Source organism: Coregonus lavaretus (assembly GCF_964263955.1).
Source record: "Coregonus lavaretus genome assembly, chromosome: 21".
NCBI lineage: Eukaryota > Metazoa > Chordata > Actinopteri > Salmoniformes > Salmonidae > Coregonus > Coregonus lavaretus.
In genome coordinates, this window is record NC_140008.1 from 2,582,714 (window position 1) to 2,599,081 (window position 16,368).

The window sequence follows — 16,368 nt, forward strand, 5'->3', positions numbered from 1 at the left end:
ATAACTAACCAACGCCACCATAAATAACTAACCAACGGCACCATAAATAACTAACGCCACCATAAATAACTAACCAACGCCACCATAAATAACTAACCAACGCCACCATAAATAAATAACCAATGCCACCATAAATAACTAACCAATGCCACCATAAATAACTAACCAACGCCACCATAAATAACTAACCAATGCCACCATAAATAACTAACCAACGCCACCATAAATAACTAACCAACGCCACCATAAATAAATAACCAATGCCACCATAAATAACCAACGCCACCATAAATAACTAACCAACGCCACCATAAATAACTAACCAACGCCACCATAAATAACTAACCAACGCCACCATAAATAACTAACCAACACCACCATAAATAACTAACCAACGCCACCATAAATAACTAACCAACGCCACCATAAATAAATAACCAATGCCACCATAAATAAATAACCAATGCCACCATAAATAACTAACCAACGCCACCATAAATAACTAACCAACGCCACCATGAATAACTAACCAACGCCACCATAAATAACTAACCAACACCACCATAAATAACTAACCAACGCCACCATAAATAACTAACCAACGCCACCATAAATAACTAACCAACGCCACCATAAATAACTAACCAACGCCACCATAAATAACTAACCAAAGCCACCATAAATAACTAACCAACGCCACCATAAATAACTAACCAACGCCACCATAAATAACTAACCAATGCCACCATAAATAAATAACCAACTCCACCATAAATAACTACCCAAAACCACCATAAATAACTAACCAACGCCACCATAAATAACTACCCAAAACCACCATAAATAACTAACCAAAGCCACCATAAATAACTAACCAAAGCCACCATAAATAACTAACCAAAGCCACCAAATTCAAACAGTACTAATTATAGATGTCCTCCTCTTTCCTTCCTTTGTTTCTAGAGAGCCAAATAGTACTCAACAGAATGTGATCAGCATTTTGCAGGTACTATTTAATGATGCTGCTATGTACAGTGGGGAGAACAAGTATTTGATACACTGCCGATTTTGCAGGTTTTCCTACTTACAAAGCATGTAGAGGTCTGTAATTTTTATCATAGGTACACTTCAACTGTGAGAGACGGAATCTAAAACAAAAATCCAGAAAATCACATTGTATGAGTTTTCAGTAATTAATTTGCATTTTATTGCATGACATAAGTATTTGATCACCTACCAACCAGTAAGAATTCCGGCTCTCACAGACCTGTTAGTTTTTCTTTAAGAAGCACTCCTGTTCTCCACTCATTACCTGTATTAACTGCACCTGTTTGAACTCGTTACCTGTATAAAAGACACCTGTCCACACACTCAATCAAACAGACTCCAACCTCTCCACAATGGCCAAGACCAGAGAGCTGTGTAAGGACATCAGGGATAAAATTGTAGACCTGCACAAGGCTGGGATGGGCTACAGGACAATAGGCAAGCAGCTTGGTGAGAAGGCAACAACTGTTGGCGCAATTATTAGAAAATGGAAGAAGTTCAAGATGACGGTCAATCACCCTCGTCTGGGGCTCCATGCAAGATCTCACCTCGTGGGGCATCAATGATCATGAGGAAGGTGAGGGATCAGCCCAGAACTACACGGCAGGACCTGGTCAATGACCTGAAGAGAGCTGGGACCACAGTCTCAAAGAAAACAATTAGTAACACACTACGCCGTCATGGATTAAAATCCTGCAGCGCACGCAAGGTCCCCCTGCTCAAGCCAGCGCATGTCCAGGCCCGTCTGAAGTTTGCCAATGACCATCTGGATGATCCAGAGGAGGAAAGGGAGAAGGTCATGTGGTCTGATGAGACAAAAATAAAGCTTTTTGGTCTAAACTCCACTCGCCGTGTTTGGAGGAAGAAGAAGGATGAGTACAACCCCAAGAACACCATCCCAACCGTGAAGCATGGAGGTGGAAACATCATTCTTTGGGGATGCTTTTCTGCAAAGGGGACAGGACGACTGCACCGTATTGAGGGGAGGATGGATGGGGCCATGTATCGCGAGATCTTGGCCAACAACCTCCTTCCCTCAGTAAGAGCATTGAAGATGGGTCGTGGCTGGGTCTTCCAGCATGACAACGACCCGAAACACACAGCCAGGGCAACTAAGGAGTGTCTCCGTAAGAAGCATCTCAAGGTCCTGGAGTGGCCTAGCCAGTCTCCAGACCTGAACCCAATAGAAAATCTTTGGAGGGAGCTGAAAGTCCGTATTGCCCAGCGACAGCCCCGAAACCTGAAGGTCTGTATGGAGGAGTGGGCCAAAATCCCTGCTGCAGTGTGTGCAAACCTGGTCAAGACCTACAGGAAACGTATGATCTCTGTAATTGCAAACAAAGGTTTCTGTACCAAATATTAAAAGTTCTGCTTTTCTGATGTATCAAATACTTATGTCATGCGATAAAATTCAAATTAATTACTTAAAAATCATACAATGTGATTTTCTGGATTTTTGTTTTAGATTCCGTCTCTCACAGTTGAAGTGTAGCTATGATAAAAATGACAGACCTCTACATGCTTTGTAAGTAGGAAAACCTGCAAAATTGGCAGTGTATCAAATACTTGTTCTCCCCACTGTATCTGATGCTCCAGATACTCAACTAGTCTCAAGAAGGCCAGTTTTATTGCTTCTTTAATCAGCACAACAGTTTCCAGCTGTGCTAACATAATTGCAAAAAGGTTTTCTAATGATCAATTAGCCTTTTAAAATTATCAACTTGGATTAGCAAACCCAACGTGCCATTGGAACACAGGACTGATGGTTGCTGATAATGGGCCTCTGTACGCCTATGTAGATATTCCATAGAAAAATCAGCCGTTTCCAGCTACAATAGCCATTTACAACATTAACAATGTCTACACTGTATTTCTGATCAATTTGATGTTATTTTAATGGACAATAAAAATTGCTATTCTTTTCGAAAACAACAACATTTCTAAGTGACCCAAAACTTTTGAACGGGAGTGTAGATAGGTAGATAGAGAGAGAGAGAGAGAGAGAGAGAGAGAGAGAGAGAGAGAGAGAGAGAGAGAGAGAGAGAGAGAGAGAGAGAGAGAGAGAGAGAGAGAGAGAGAGAGATAGATAGAGCAAAAACCAAGCCATGAGGTCTAAGGAATTGTCCATTGAGCTCCGAGACAGGATTGTGTCGAGGCATTGAAGGTCCCCAAGAACACAGTGGCCTCCATCATTCTTAAATGGAAGAAGTTTGGAACCACCAAGACTCTTCCTAGAGCTGACCTCCCTGCCAAACTGAGCAATCGGGGTAGAAGGGCCTTGGTCAGGGAGGTGACCAAGAACCTGATGGTCACTCTGACAGAGCTCCAGAGTTCCTCTGTGGAGATGGGAGAACCTTCCAGAAGGACAACCATCTCTGTAGCACCACCAATCAGGCCTTTATGGTAGAATTAGCAGACGGAAGCCACTCCTCAGTAAAAGGCACATGACAGCCTGCTTGGAGTTTGCTAAAAGGCACCTAAAGGACTCTCAGACCATGATCATTCTCTGGTCTGATGAAACCAAGATTGAACTCTTTGGCCTGAATGCCAAGCGTCACGTCTGGAGGAAACCTGGCACCATCCCTATGGTGAAGCATGGTGGTGGCAGCATCATGCTGTGGGGATGTTTTCAGCGGCAGGGACTGGGAGACTTGTCAGGTTTGAGGGAAAGATGAACGGAGTAAAGTACAGAGAGATCCTTGATGAAAACCTGCTCCAGAGCGCTCAGGACCTCAGACTGGGGCGAAGGTTCACCTTCCAACAGGATAATGACCCTAAGCACACAGCCAAGACAACGCAGGAGGGGCTTCGGGACAAGTCTGTGAATGTCCTTGAGTGGCCCTGCCAGAGCCTGGACTTGAACCCGATCTAACATCTCTGGAGAGACCTGAAAATAGCTGTGCAATGACGCTCCCCATCCAACCTGACAGAACTTGAGAGGATCTGCAAAGAAGAATGGGAGAAACTCCCTAAATACAGGTCTGCCAAGCTTGTAGCGTCATACCCAAGAAGAGTCGAGGCTGTAATCGCTGCCAAAGGTGCTTCAACAAAGTACTCAGTAAAGGGTCTGAATACTTATGTAAATGTGATATTTCAGTTGTTTATTTTTAATACATTTGCAAACATTTCAAAAAACGTGTTTTTGCTTTGTTATTATGGGGTATTGTGTGTAGATTTATGAAGGGGAAAAAAACAATTTAATCAATTTGAAAATAAGGCTGTAACGTAACATGTAGAAAAAGTCAAGGGGTCTGAATACTTTCCAAATGCACGGTAGGTAGGTAGGTAGGTAGGTAGGTAGGTAGGTAGATATAGATAGATAGATAGATAGATAGATAGATAGATAGATAGATAGATAGATAGATAGATAGATAGATAGATAGATAGATAGATAGATAGATAGATAGATAGATAGATAGATAGATAGATAGATAGATAGATAGATAGATAGATAGATAGATAGATAGATAGATAGATAGATAGATAGATAGATAGATAGATAGATAGATAGATAAGCTCCGTACCCATCTTAGATTTCCCGTCCTCATACTTGGTGCGTTGGAGAACATGGTGGACTATTCTGCTTCTGGTGGAATTGGAGAAGAACGTCTGTTTGTTGTTGATGGTAAAACTGAGAGAAGAGAGGGAAACAAACAAACAGTCAGTGTATTATAGCAAACGGAGGAGGCGGGAATAGAACCCTGGTCACTGGCGTGAAAGGCAGTCCCACTACGCATCGCCCCATTAGGGTTAAACCACTTGGTGGGAATTGTAACGTGGCTCATTAGCAAGGATTGCTACAGTATTATGATACAGTATATCATCCATTCTAGACAGCAGGGTTGGATAGGTTACTTTCTTAAGGTAATCAGTTACAGTTACTAGTTACCTGTCCCAATTTTTTAATCAGTATTGTAATTTTGGGATTACCCAAACTCAGTAATGTACCTCAGTTACTTTATGATTTAAAAAAATATATACAGTATATATAGTGGTATATATACTACCAGTCAAAAGTTTGGACACACCTACTCATTCAAGGGTTTTTCTATATTTTTACAACAACAAAAAAATTCAAGAGTGTGCAAAGCTGTCATCAAGGCAAAGGGTGGCTATTTGAAGAATCTCAAATATAAAATATATTTTGATTTGTTTAACACTTTTTGGGTTACTACATGATTCCATATGTGTTATTTCATAGTTTTGTAGAAAATGTAGAAAATACTAAAAATAAAGAAAACCCTTGAGTGTCCAAACTTTTGACTGGTACTGTATATTATTATTATATATTTTTAAATATTTAAAAAATACAATGTACTTGCAGTGAAGCCGCTCAACATCTACATCACATCAGTCATCTAACAGACTCCCATCCAGAGCCACCCACAGAAGCAACCAGGGTCAACGCCCTGCTCAAGGTCACATCGACAGATCTCCCATAAGGTCAAAAACGGGGACCCGAACCAGCGACCCATCAGCCACCGGCCCAAGCTCCCAACCGCCAGGCCACCTGCCCTCCAAGATCCCCCCCACAGTCCCCAACCCCCCCCGAGAAAATACAATAATTCCATTCCCCACCCACAAGACCCCCCCCCCCCCCCCCCCCCCAAGACCCACAATGCACCAACAAAATCAACAAAAGACTAAAGACGTCGAGGACAACAACAATCATAACAGCAAGACCAACTGAATATGTTTGAGTGCATGTATGGCACTATTTACATGTGTGTATGTGTGTGTCTGTGTTTGTGCACGTGTGTGCATTTGAATGAGAGTGTGTGTATATGCATGTGTACAAACACCTGCACGGCATCAGCTTCAGGCAAACAGGCGTTAGCTGTAACAACAATGCCCCTCAGTGTCAATCAAACATACTTTTTGTTCTGTTTTATTTTGACTTTATTTTTGACTTTTATCTTTGACCGTCATTCTATCCCACGCCCAGCAACTCCACTCCCACTTGTCTCCAGTTCCACATCCCAACCCTCAGCTTCCCTCAGCCCATCCCACCTCTCTCTGCTGGCCACCCTCCCTCGGGTTTTTACGCACCATATATCTTTCAACTATGCTGTGATGTTTAACATACAATTTGAATCTATCTAATCGAACAGAATCCACAGATTGCGAGTTGAACCGTAAAAACTTTTTTTTACTAAGAGTATTAGTATATTAGTAATTGACTGACCCGGGCTCTCCAGATCTCCCAACAATTTTCAGCCATTCCTGAACCTGAGACCAGAAACAGGCTACCTGAGGGCAATAGCTGAAAAGCACGAAGTCTTGACTCTTGCGTCGTTTTACATATCAACTCATACACCCTGTACCATGGAATCGGTACATCGAAAATCTCTTCCCAACTATTTTGCAATCTGTCTGGCACAGCTGTCAATATCCTGGTCCTCAAATGAAACTGGTATACTTCCCTATTTATGCTATTTGTATTCCTCCGCCAGTTTTGATACTTTATATTGGGCAGACAGACCAGTTCCCTACCTCCACCCACTGCCACCTGCCTCCTCCATTTTTGGGGTAATGCTGTAATCAATTGGTTGTAATCTTGGATTGAGCAGACCTTCCCATACAATTCTGATAACTCCATGAAATACATAACTATACCATTCCAATTTACAATATCATTTAAAAACAAAATACCCTTTTCAAACATCTTTTCCATAAATACAGGTATTTTATCAACCAGCACATTTGAGTTCAGCCATAATATTTGTTGTAATTTTTGTTCTATCTTTTCAGGGGGATGAAATTGAAATTGTAGCCAGCTCTGCAATGCTTGTTTGAAAAAGAGAGATACTCAATTAATCGAAAATGAGACATGGCAATCTGCACAATGGCAAAAAAAAATTAAACAATGGATGAGCTTTTCTTAGTAATCTACTTGAGAACAATTTAGGGTTCAAGTAAAACTTTTGGATAAGTGAAGCTTTTAGAGAGAGGTTTAGTGCTTTTAGATTTAATAATCTCAACCCACCTAGTTCATATTCATTATATAGATAGGCACACTTTATCTTGTCTGGTTTAGCATCCCAGATAAAGCGAAATATTTTTTGCTCATATGATTTGAAAAAAACGAATCATCAGGAGTAGGCAGTAAGTAAACTGAGATATGACTAAGGAGCTAATCGGGCCAATTTTTCTATAAATAGACAGGTATTTACCTCTCCATGGTTGCAGGATCTTGTCTGCATTTACTAGTTTTCTATTGAAATTCATTGTGGAGAGCTCATTTACATATTTTGTGATATGAACACCAAGTATGTCTACTTCACCGTCAGCCCATTTTATAGGTAAACTGCAGGGTAATGTAAAAGTTGTATTTTTTAAAGATCCAATATGTAATATTGTACACTTATCATAATTAGGTTTTAGTCCAAAGTGTCCAGAAAAGTTATCTAGACCTTCAAGGAGACATTGCAGGGATCTAGCTTGCGGACTTAATATAAAACTTGAGTCATCGGCATACATGGACACCTTTGTTTTTAAGCCTTGGATTTCTAATCCTGTAATGTTGTTATTTGATCTGATTTTAATAGCGAGCATTTCGATGGCCATAACGAATAGATATGGTGACAGTGGACACCCTTGTTTAACTCCTCTTGACAATTCAAAACTCTCTGAGAAGAAGCCGCTATTTACTATTTTACACCTGGGGTTGCAATACATTACTTTTACCCATTTTATAAGAAAATCACAAAAATTGAAAAAATCCAAGCATTTATAAAATCCAGTCTTACTTTATCAAAGGCCTTTTCAAAATCCGCTATATACATATGCACGCACCACTTTTCCGTTATTTATTTTTTAGAATTCTTTGAAATAAGTAATTTCTTTCATATCACTTCACCAATTTGGACTATTTTGTGTATGTCCATTAAATGAAATCCAAATAAAAATCCATTTAAATTACAGGTTGTAATGCAACTATATAGGAAAAACGCCAAGGGGGATGAAGACTTCAGTTATAATGATATTGTCTTAGTTTTTTATTTTTAAGTCCTCCAGTAGACTTTGATAAAATTTCCAATATCCCCGTCCACGTGGAAATTCTATAAGAGTTATGTGAAGGACAATTAGATGATGATCCGGTCGCATTCAGTCTCCTATTAATACTTTTTTAACCTTTGATGCAAGAGAGAAAGAGACAAGAAAGTAGTCAAGACGACTAGCTTGATTAAGTCTCCTCCATGTTTTCTTACTAGGTCTCCAAATATCCACTATTTCTAATGTGTCCATAATACAGTGGGGGAAAAAAGTATTTAGTCAGCCACCAATTGTGCAAGTTCTCCCACTTAAAAAGATGAGAGAGGCCTGTAATTTTCATCATAGGTACACGTCAACTATGACAGACAAAATGAGAAAATAAAATCCAGAAAATCACATTGTAGGATTTTTAATGAATTTATTTGCAAATTATGGTGGAAAATAAGTATTTGGTCAATAACAAAAGTTTCTCAATACTTTGTTATATACCCTTTGTTGGCAATGACACAGGTCAAACGTTTTCTGTAAGTCTTCACAAGGTTTTCACACACTGTTGCTGGTATTTTGGCCCATTCCTCCATGCAGATCTCCTCTAGAGCAGTGATGTTTTGGGGCTGTCGCTGGGCAACACGGACTTTCAACTCCCTCCAAAGATGTTCTATGGGGTTGAGATCTGGAGACTGGCTAGGCCACTCCAGGACCTTGAAATGCTTCTTACGAAGCCACTCCTTCGTTGCCCGGGCGGTGTGTTTGGGATCATTGTCATGCTGAAAGACCCAGCCACGTTTCATCTTCAATGCCCTTGCTGATGGAAGGAGGTTTTCACTCAAAATCTCCCGATACATGGCCCCATTCATTCTTTCCTTTACACGGATCAGTCGTCCTGGTCCCTTTGCAGAAAAACAGCCCCAAAGTATGATGTTTCCACCCCCATGCTTCACAGTAGGTATGGTGTTCTTTGGATGCAACTCAGCATTCTTTGTCCTCCAAACACGACGAGTTGAGTTTTTACCAAAAAGTTATATTTTGGTTTCATCTGACCATATGACATTCTCCCAATCCTCTTCTGGATCATCCAAATGCACTCTAGCAAACTTCAGACGGGCCTGGACATGTACTGGCTTAAGCAGGGGGACACGTCTGGCACTGCAGGATTTGAGTCCCTGGCGGCGTAGTGTGTTACTGATGGTAGGCTTTGTTACTTTGGTCCCAGCTCTCTGCAGGTCATTCACTAGGTCCCCCGTGTGGTTCTGGGATTTTTGCTCACCGTTCTTGTGATCATTTTGACCCCACGGGGTGAGATCTTGCGTGGAGCCCCAGATCGAGGGAGATTATCAGTGGTCTTGTATGTCTTCCATTTCCTAATAATTGCTCCCACAGTTGATTTCTTCAAACCAAGCTGCTTACCTATTGCAGATTCAGTCTTCCCAGCCTGGTGCAGGTCTACAATTTTGTTTCTGGTGTCCTTTGACAGCTCTTTGGTCTTGGCCATAGTGGAGTTTGGAGTGTGACTGTTTGAGGTTGTGGACAGGTGTCTTTTATACTGATAACAAGTTCAAACAGGTGCCATTAATACAGGTAACGAGTAGAGGACAGAGGAGCCTCTTAAAGAAGAAGTTACAGGTCTGTGAGAGCCAGAAATCTTGCTTGTTTGTAGGTGACCAAATACTTATTTTCCACCATAATTTGCAAATAAATTCATAAAAAATCCTACAATGTGATTTTCTGTATTCTGATTTATTTTATTTTTTTCTCAATTTGTCTGTCATAGTTGACGTGTACCTATGATGAAAATTACAGGCCTCTCTCATCTTTTTAAGTGGGAGAACTTGCACAATTGGTGGCTGACTAAATACTTTTTTCCCCCACTGTATTTGTGATTTCCTTAAGGGCACGGTGATGAGTTTGTAGAGTGATTTCCTTTACGGTCCATTGAGGTACTTAACACTGTGTTATATTCTCCCACCATAGTGATTTGATTGTTTGTTGCCTGTAAGTTCAATAAACTGGTATAAATATTTTCAAATAAGTATGAATCATCCTGATTTGAAGCATGTAGACAAAGACATACAAAACATAGACAAACAAAAAACAATTATGGAAAAGTTCTCGACAATAGACAGAGGGGAGAGAGTGAGAGAAGAGAGAGAGATCACGTGTGTGTATGTGCGCCTGTGTGTGTGTGTGTGTGTGTGCGCCTGTGTGTGTGTGTGTGTGTGCGCCTGTGTGTGTGTGTGTGTGTGTGTGTGTGTATGTGTGTATGCGTCCGTATGTGTAAGCGAGCGTGTAATTGAGTGTGTGTGTGTGTGCTCATAACTTCATAGTGTTCAGATATTTTGACAGTTCCCACACTTTTTTTTCCCGTAACCTGGCGTCCCCGTAGAATTTAGCACAGCCATGGTGTTATGGAGCTGTCTTACGCTTCCCCCTCTCCCTCTGTACAGGATACAGCCTCTTACCCCTCTCCCTCTGTACAGGATACAGCCTCTTACCCCTCTCCCTCTGTACAGGATACAGCCTCTTCCCCCTCTCCCTCTGTACAGGATACAGCCTCTTACCCCTCTCCCTCTGTACAGGATACAGCCTCTTACCCCTCTCCCTCTGTACAGGATACAGCCTCTTCCCCCTCTCCCTCTGTACAGGATACAGCCTCTTACCCCTCTCCCTCTGTACAGGATACAGCCTCTTACCCCTCTCCCTCTGTACAGGATACAGCCTCTTCCCCCTCTCCCTCTGTACAGGACACAGCCTCTTACCCCTCTCCCTCTGTACAGGATACAGCCTCTTACCCCTCTCCCTCTGTACAGGATACAGCCTCTTACCCCTCTCCCTCTGTACAGGATACAGCCTCTTACCCCTCTCCCTCTGTACAGGATACAGCCTCTTACCCCTCTCCCTCTGTACAGGATACAGCCTCTTACCCCTCTCCCTCTGTACAGGATACAGCCTCTTACCCCTCTCCCTCTGTACAGGATACAGCCTCTTACCCCTCTCCCTCTGTACAGGATACAGCCTCTTCCCCCTCTCCCTCTGTACAGGATACAGCCTCTTACCCCTCTCCCTCTGTACAGGATACAGCCTCTTACCCCTCTCCCTCTGTACAGGATACAGCCTCTTACCCCTCTCCCTCTGTACAGGATACAGCCTCTTACCCCTCTCCCTCTGTACAGGATACAGCCTCTTACCCCTCTCCCTCTGTACAGGATACAGCCTCTTACCCCTCTCCCTCTGTACAGGACACAGCCTCTTCCCCCTCTCCCTCTGTACAGGATACAGCCTCTTACCCCTCTCCCTCTGTACAGGATACAGCCTCTTACCCCTCTCCCTCTGTACAGGATACAGCCTCTTACCCCTCTCCCTCTGTACAGGATACAGCCTCTTACCCCTCTCCCTCTGTACAGGATACAGCCTCTTACCCCTCTCCCTCTGTACAGGATACAGCCTCTTCCCCCTCTCCCTCTGTACAGGATACAGCCTCTTACCCCTCTCCCTCTGTACAGGATACAGCCTCTTACCCCTCTCCCTCTGTACAGGATACAGCCTCTTACCCCTCTCCCTCTGTACAGGATACAGCCTCTTACCCCTCTCCCTCTGTACAGGATACAGCCTCTTACCCCTCTCCCTCTGTACAGGACACAGCCTCTTACCCCTCTCCCTCTGTACAGGATACAGCCTCTTACCCCTCTCCCTCTGTACAGGACACAGCCTCTTACCCCTCTCCCTCTGTGGCCTCTGTACAGGATACAGCCTCTTGCGACGTTCGTTTATCTCCCGGGGAAATTGGTCATTGAGACCGAATTTGGTCCCTTTAAGCTCCCTTCCCCTGCTTTTGATCAGCTCCTTTTGTTGGTAGTGTTCAAATTTTTGCGATGATAGGTCGTCGACCCTTGGTCTTGTCGCTTCCGAGCTCCGAGTCTGTGCACTCGGTGGAGAGCCACCTTGTTCACGGTCTCTAGAGGAAGTTTCGAGGCGGATTGCATGAACTCTCCGATCGGCCCCTCTGGTGGATTATTGGATGCTTCCTCAGGAATCCCAGAAAATATTAGATTTTCACACATGCTACGGGTTTGTATGTCTAGTAGCAACTCCCTCATCACCGTGTTTTCCCTGAGTAGACAATCCATGTTGGAATCGAGGGTTTTTACCTTGGCTGTGAGTGCCCTGTTCTCTCCTCGGAGGGTGAGAATTCCACTCTGGCTAAACTCCAAACTCCTACTCAGCCCTGCTACCTCCTCAGCATCTCCTTAGTATCCAGGTTGGCTCGGAACTGCAAGCAGTTGTTTACAAATGTTTTTAACGATGCGTCTTTTCCACGACGAACGAAGAGGATTTATGATGACTTTCCCCTTAACAGGCATTAGAATAAGACAAAAAGGATCCATCAAACACATTTGGTGTGTCATCATATTGGTGTCTGACTTGTGGTCAGACTCGCTCAGGCGGAACAAACTTAAACTTGGGTCTTTTTTCAATGCTGAATTGAATGTCATTGAGAAAACAGAAAGGTGTCATTATTTTAAAAAATTCTCGCAAACATTCATTCTGAATTTAAAAGTAATCCAAGAAGTAATCATCTAGTTTTTCTAAAGTATCTGTTATCAGTTACTCTAGCCTGCTAGACGATCATCCATATTTGTAAAACTGAGGAGAGATGAAGAAAGCAACTACGAGGGATCTTTGAAAAAGGCAGTCAGCAGTCAATCACATTCTTTAAAACATATCAATAACTCTCCATCTAATAAACTTCCCACTAAATCGCAAAGCTTTCCAGGACCAACAGTCGGTAAATGTTCTTTTGATGTTTTTTTTAGATCCAAGAACAAAGGCTGTCAGAGATGAAGAGATGAAAACAAAAAATGGCAGAAAGAGACGAGGAGATGAAAACAAACTGGGCAGAAAAACACAAAGCATTTAAAGGAAGTTGATTTATTGACTTCCATCAAAGAGCTGCGAGAAAGAGAGAAAGAGAGAGAGAAAGGGAGAGAGAGACAGAGACAGAGACAGAGACAGAGACAGAGACAGAGACAGAGACAGAGACAGAGACAGACAGACAGAGAGAGAGAGAGGCAGAGAGAGAAAGAGAGAGAGAGAGAGGAGAGAGGAGAGAGGGGAGAGAGAGAGAGAGAGAGAGAGAGAGAGAGAGAGAGAAAGAGAGAGAAAGAGAGAGAAAGAGAGAGAGAGAGAGAGAGAGAGAGAGAGAGAGAGAGAGAGAGAGAGAGAGAGAGAGAGAGAGAGAGAGAGAGAGAGAATGAGGAGGAGGGAATGATAAAGAGTTAAGAAAGGGGGAGGAGGGGTTGTCATAACAGAAACAGTTCATGCTGCAGAAGGCTGTATTATGCTGGTCTTTTATCTCTGCTCCAATGCAGCCTATACAAACACATCATATAATACAAATAACCCCAGTCTATCTATTCTATCCCTATTCACAAGCTGTTAGAGCAGTGTAGCTGTGTGTGTAGCTGTGTGTGTGTGTGTGTGTGTGTGTGTAGCTGTGTGTGTGTGTGTAGCTGTGTGTGTGTGTGTGTGTGTGTGTGTGTGTGTGTGTGTGTGTGTGTGTGTGTGTAACCTACTGGTGCATGCGTGCCCTGCTGAAGGGGGCTGTATAGCAGTCTGTCTCCTCCAGGTCAGGCAACGCCTCTTTGTCCAGCTTCATGGGGTTCCTGGGTAACCAACTCTTTATCTGACGACACCTCAGATGGAACCGGCTGCAGAAAATAGAGGATTAATGGACGAATTACGAGGATCATCCTAGAGATTGTTGTGTCTGTAGCTAGCCTGGTTAAACCAGACTAAACTCTCTCACATTTAGTGTCACAATGACATTACTGTTGATCCTTTCTACACATACAGTATGTTATAGTCTAATTAATTACAATGGTCTTTCTAAACCTTCCTAAACTTCTCCATCAGGAGACTGTATTATTATGATTCGTTTGTTTTGCTGACACTTTACTTTATTCAGGGTGACTTATTGGGTTTAAAAGAGCTTAGATTGCACATTCTTACACACACACACACACACACACACACACACACACACACACACAACAGAACAGGTTTAAATAGCAGGATAAACTAATCCTGAATTAAGTCCTCTGGGGTAGAGCTAAATGACAGTTTGACACATTCACCCTCTGTGATCAATTGACAGTTAACCTCTTCCATCTAACTCCCTGATGGCCGATGATGGCTGCATCTTACAGCTAGATCATCTAACTCCCTGATGGCCGATGATGGCTGCATCTTTACAGCTAGATCATCTAACTCCCTGATGGCCGATGATGGCTGCATCTTACAGCTAGATCATCTAACTCCCCGATGGCCGATGATGGCTGCATCTTTACAGATAGATCATCTAACTCCCTGATGGCCGATGATGGCTGCATCTTACAGCTAGATCATCTAACTCCCTGATGGCCGATGATGGCTGCATCTTACAGCTAGATCATCTAACTCCCTGATGGCCGATGATGGCTGCATCTTACAGCTAGATCATCTAACTCCCTGATGGCCGATGATGGCTGCATCTTTACAGCTAGATCATCTAACTCCCTGATGGCCGATGATGGCTGCATCTTACAGCTAGATCATCTAACTCCCTGATGGCCGATGATGGCTGCATTTTACAGCTAGATCATCTAACTCCCTGATGGCCGATGATGGCTGCATCTTACAGCTAGATCATCTAACTCCCTGATGGCCGATGATGGCTGCATCTTACAGCTAGGTCATCTAACTCCCCGATGGCCGATTGAAATAACAGCTAGATATCTCATCTTGAGACAACAGAGTCCCTCCAGCTATGCTGAATGCTCCTGATAGTGTATTTCATTAGTAGTGCTCTGCAGTGCTCAGCAATTCAACTCAGCAGCACACTGTGCCTGAACTTTACGATCATACTAGTCCACTTACCCGCCCATAGCTTTGCTCTTCCAATCTGTAAAGTAACTTTTTTTTCTGAAAGATATATAACAATAAATTAGATCATGTGGGATGGGGGTCTAAGAATCCAACGGATCAAGCCAGTTATTAACACTTGTGTCGTGCATTATAATGCATTATGTATAGCTCATAAGGTGTTATAGATGCGTTTACAATGCATTATGAAGAGGGTATTCATATGAAGTGTTACCTGAATGGCATCCTGATGTTCATCTGCTCAGCGTATTTACAAAGCGTGTCCCACGGAGCATGGATCTTCACAAACATTATGTCGGTGTTGGTCAGAGACGGCTTTAGAGGGCACAAAACTAGAAATTAGCTTTTGACAAAAACTAGTATCTGACAATCTGATGACAATATTTGAGAATATAGTCACGAGTGTCAAATCTCTTTTTATCATTTACCAAATAGCTAAATTTATAGTAGTAGAGTATTTACTATATTAATGTAGTTGTAGTATACAGTAGTAAAGTATGTACTATATTAATGTAGTTGTAGTATACAGTAGTAGAGTATGTACTATATTAATGTAGTTGTATTATACAGTAGTAATGTACTATATTAATGTAGTTGTAGTATACAGTAGTATTCCGTTTTTGTTTGAAAGGAAAGGGTTAACGCGGAAGAGAAAAAAAGATCCAATCAGGATTTTCCTTTGCTGTCTCTGGGGAGATAAATCTAGCTAGCTAAGTCAGCCATTGGCTCAGCCATCAGAAGCTAGATAAAGGCATATGCCATTAAGCTGTATTAGGGCAGGTAGCTTAGTGGGTAAGAGTGTTGTGCCAATAACCGAAAGGTCGCTGGTTCTAATCCCCGAGCCAACTAGGTGAAAAATCAGTCGATGTGCCCTTGAGCAAGGCACTTAACCATAATTGCTCCTGTAAGTCGCTCTGGATAAGAGCGTCTGCTAAATGACTAAAAATGTAAGGGCAAAATGTTGGAGTGACAGTGGAATCAACCACATTTTGACTTAATGGGTGGGACCGTTTTTTACAAAAACGTATGGAAACTTCTGCCTTCTTGAAGGCCAACAGGTCACTGCATAATAGCGAGCAGTAGTTTTCCCGCGGTCTAGCTAGCTAGCTTTTGTTTTCGGCTAGTTTGCAGCGGCTGCAGCAGGTGTTATCAAAGAGGATGTTGTTGCTAATTTGTTAGCTTCTCCCTTTTCAAGAATAACTTTCAAATGATCATCATCTGGTGAGTGGAACTGTGGTTTTTATTGCAGTGCGCTTGCTGTTGTTAGCCATCTCTTTGAGAATAATTTTTTGTGTGAGAAACATTGTTGTATTTAAAGTGGAACTGACAGCATTTTAGCAACATGAAATCTTATTAAAATATGTTCATATACACCCCCAGGAAGAATATGACACTTTTTAAAAACAT

At 42.4% G+C, this 16,368-nt stretch overlaps 1 protein-coding gene across 1 annotated transcript in view; it reads right to left on the minus strand.

Annotated features, from left to right (window-relative positions):
• The window catches only part of LOC311148687 (anoctamin-3-like), a gene marked incomplete at both ends in the record, with an annotated part of 98,459 nt that overhangs the window by 32,021 nt on the left and 50,070 nt on the right, over positions 1–16,368 (minus strand). The window contains 4 exons of the mRNA XM_084185666.1: positions 4,572–4,678; positions 13,614–13,748; positions 14,956–15,000; positions 15,176–15,276. Of these exons, the coding sequence (XP_084041792.1) occupies positions 4,572–4,678; positions 13,614–13,748; positions 14,956–15,000; positions 15,176–15,276 (388 nt within the window). The remainder of the gene's footprint in view (positions 1–4,571; positions 4,679–13,613; positions 13,749–14,955; positions 15,001–15,175; positions 15,277–16,368) is intronic.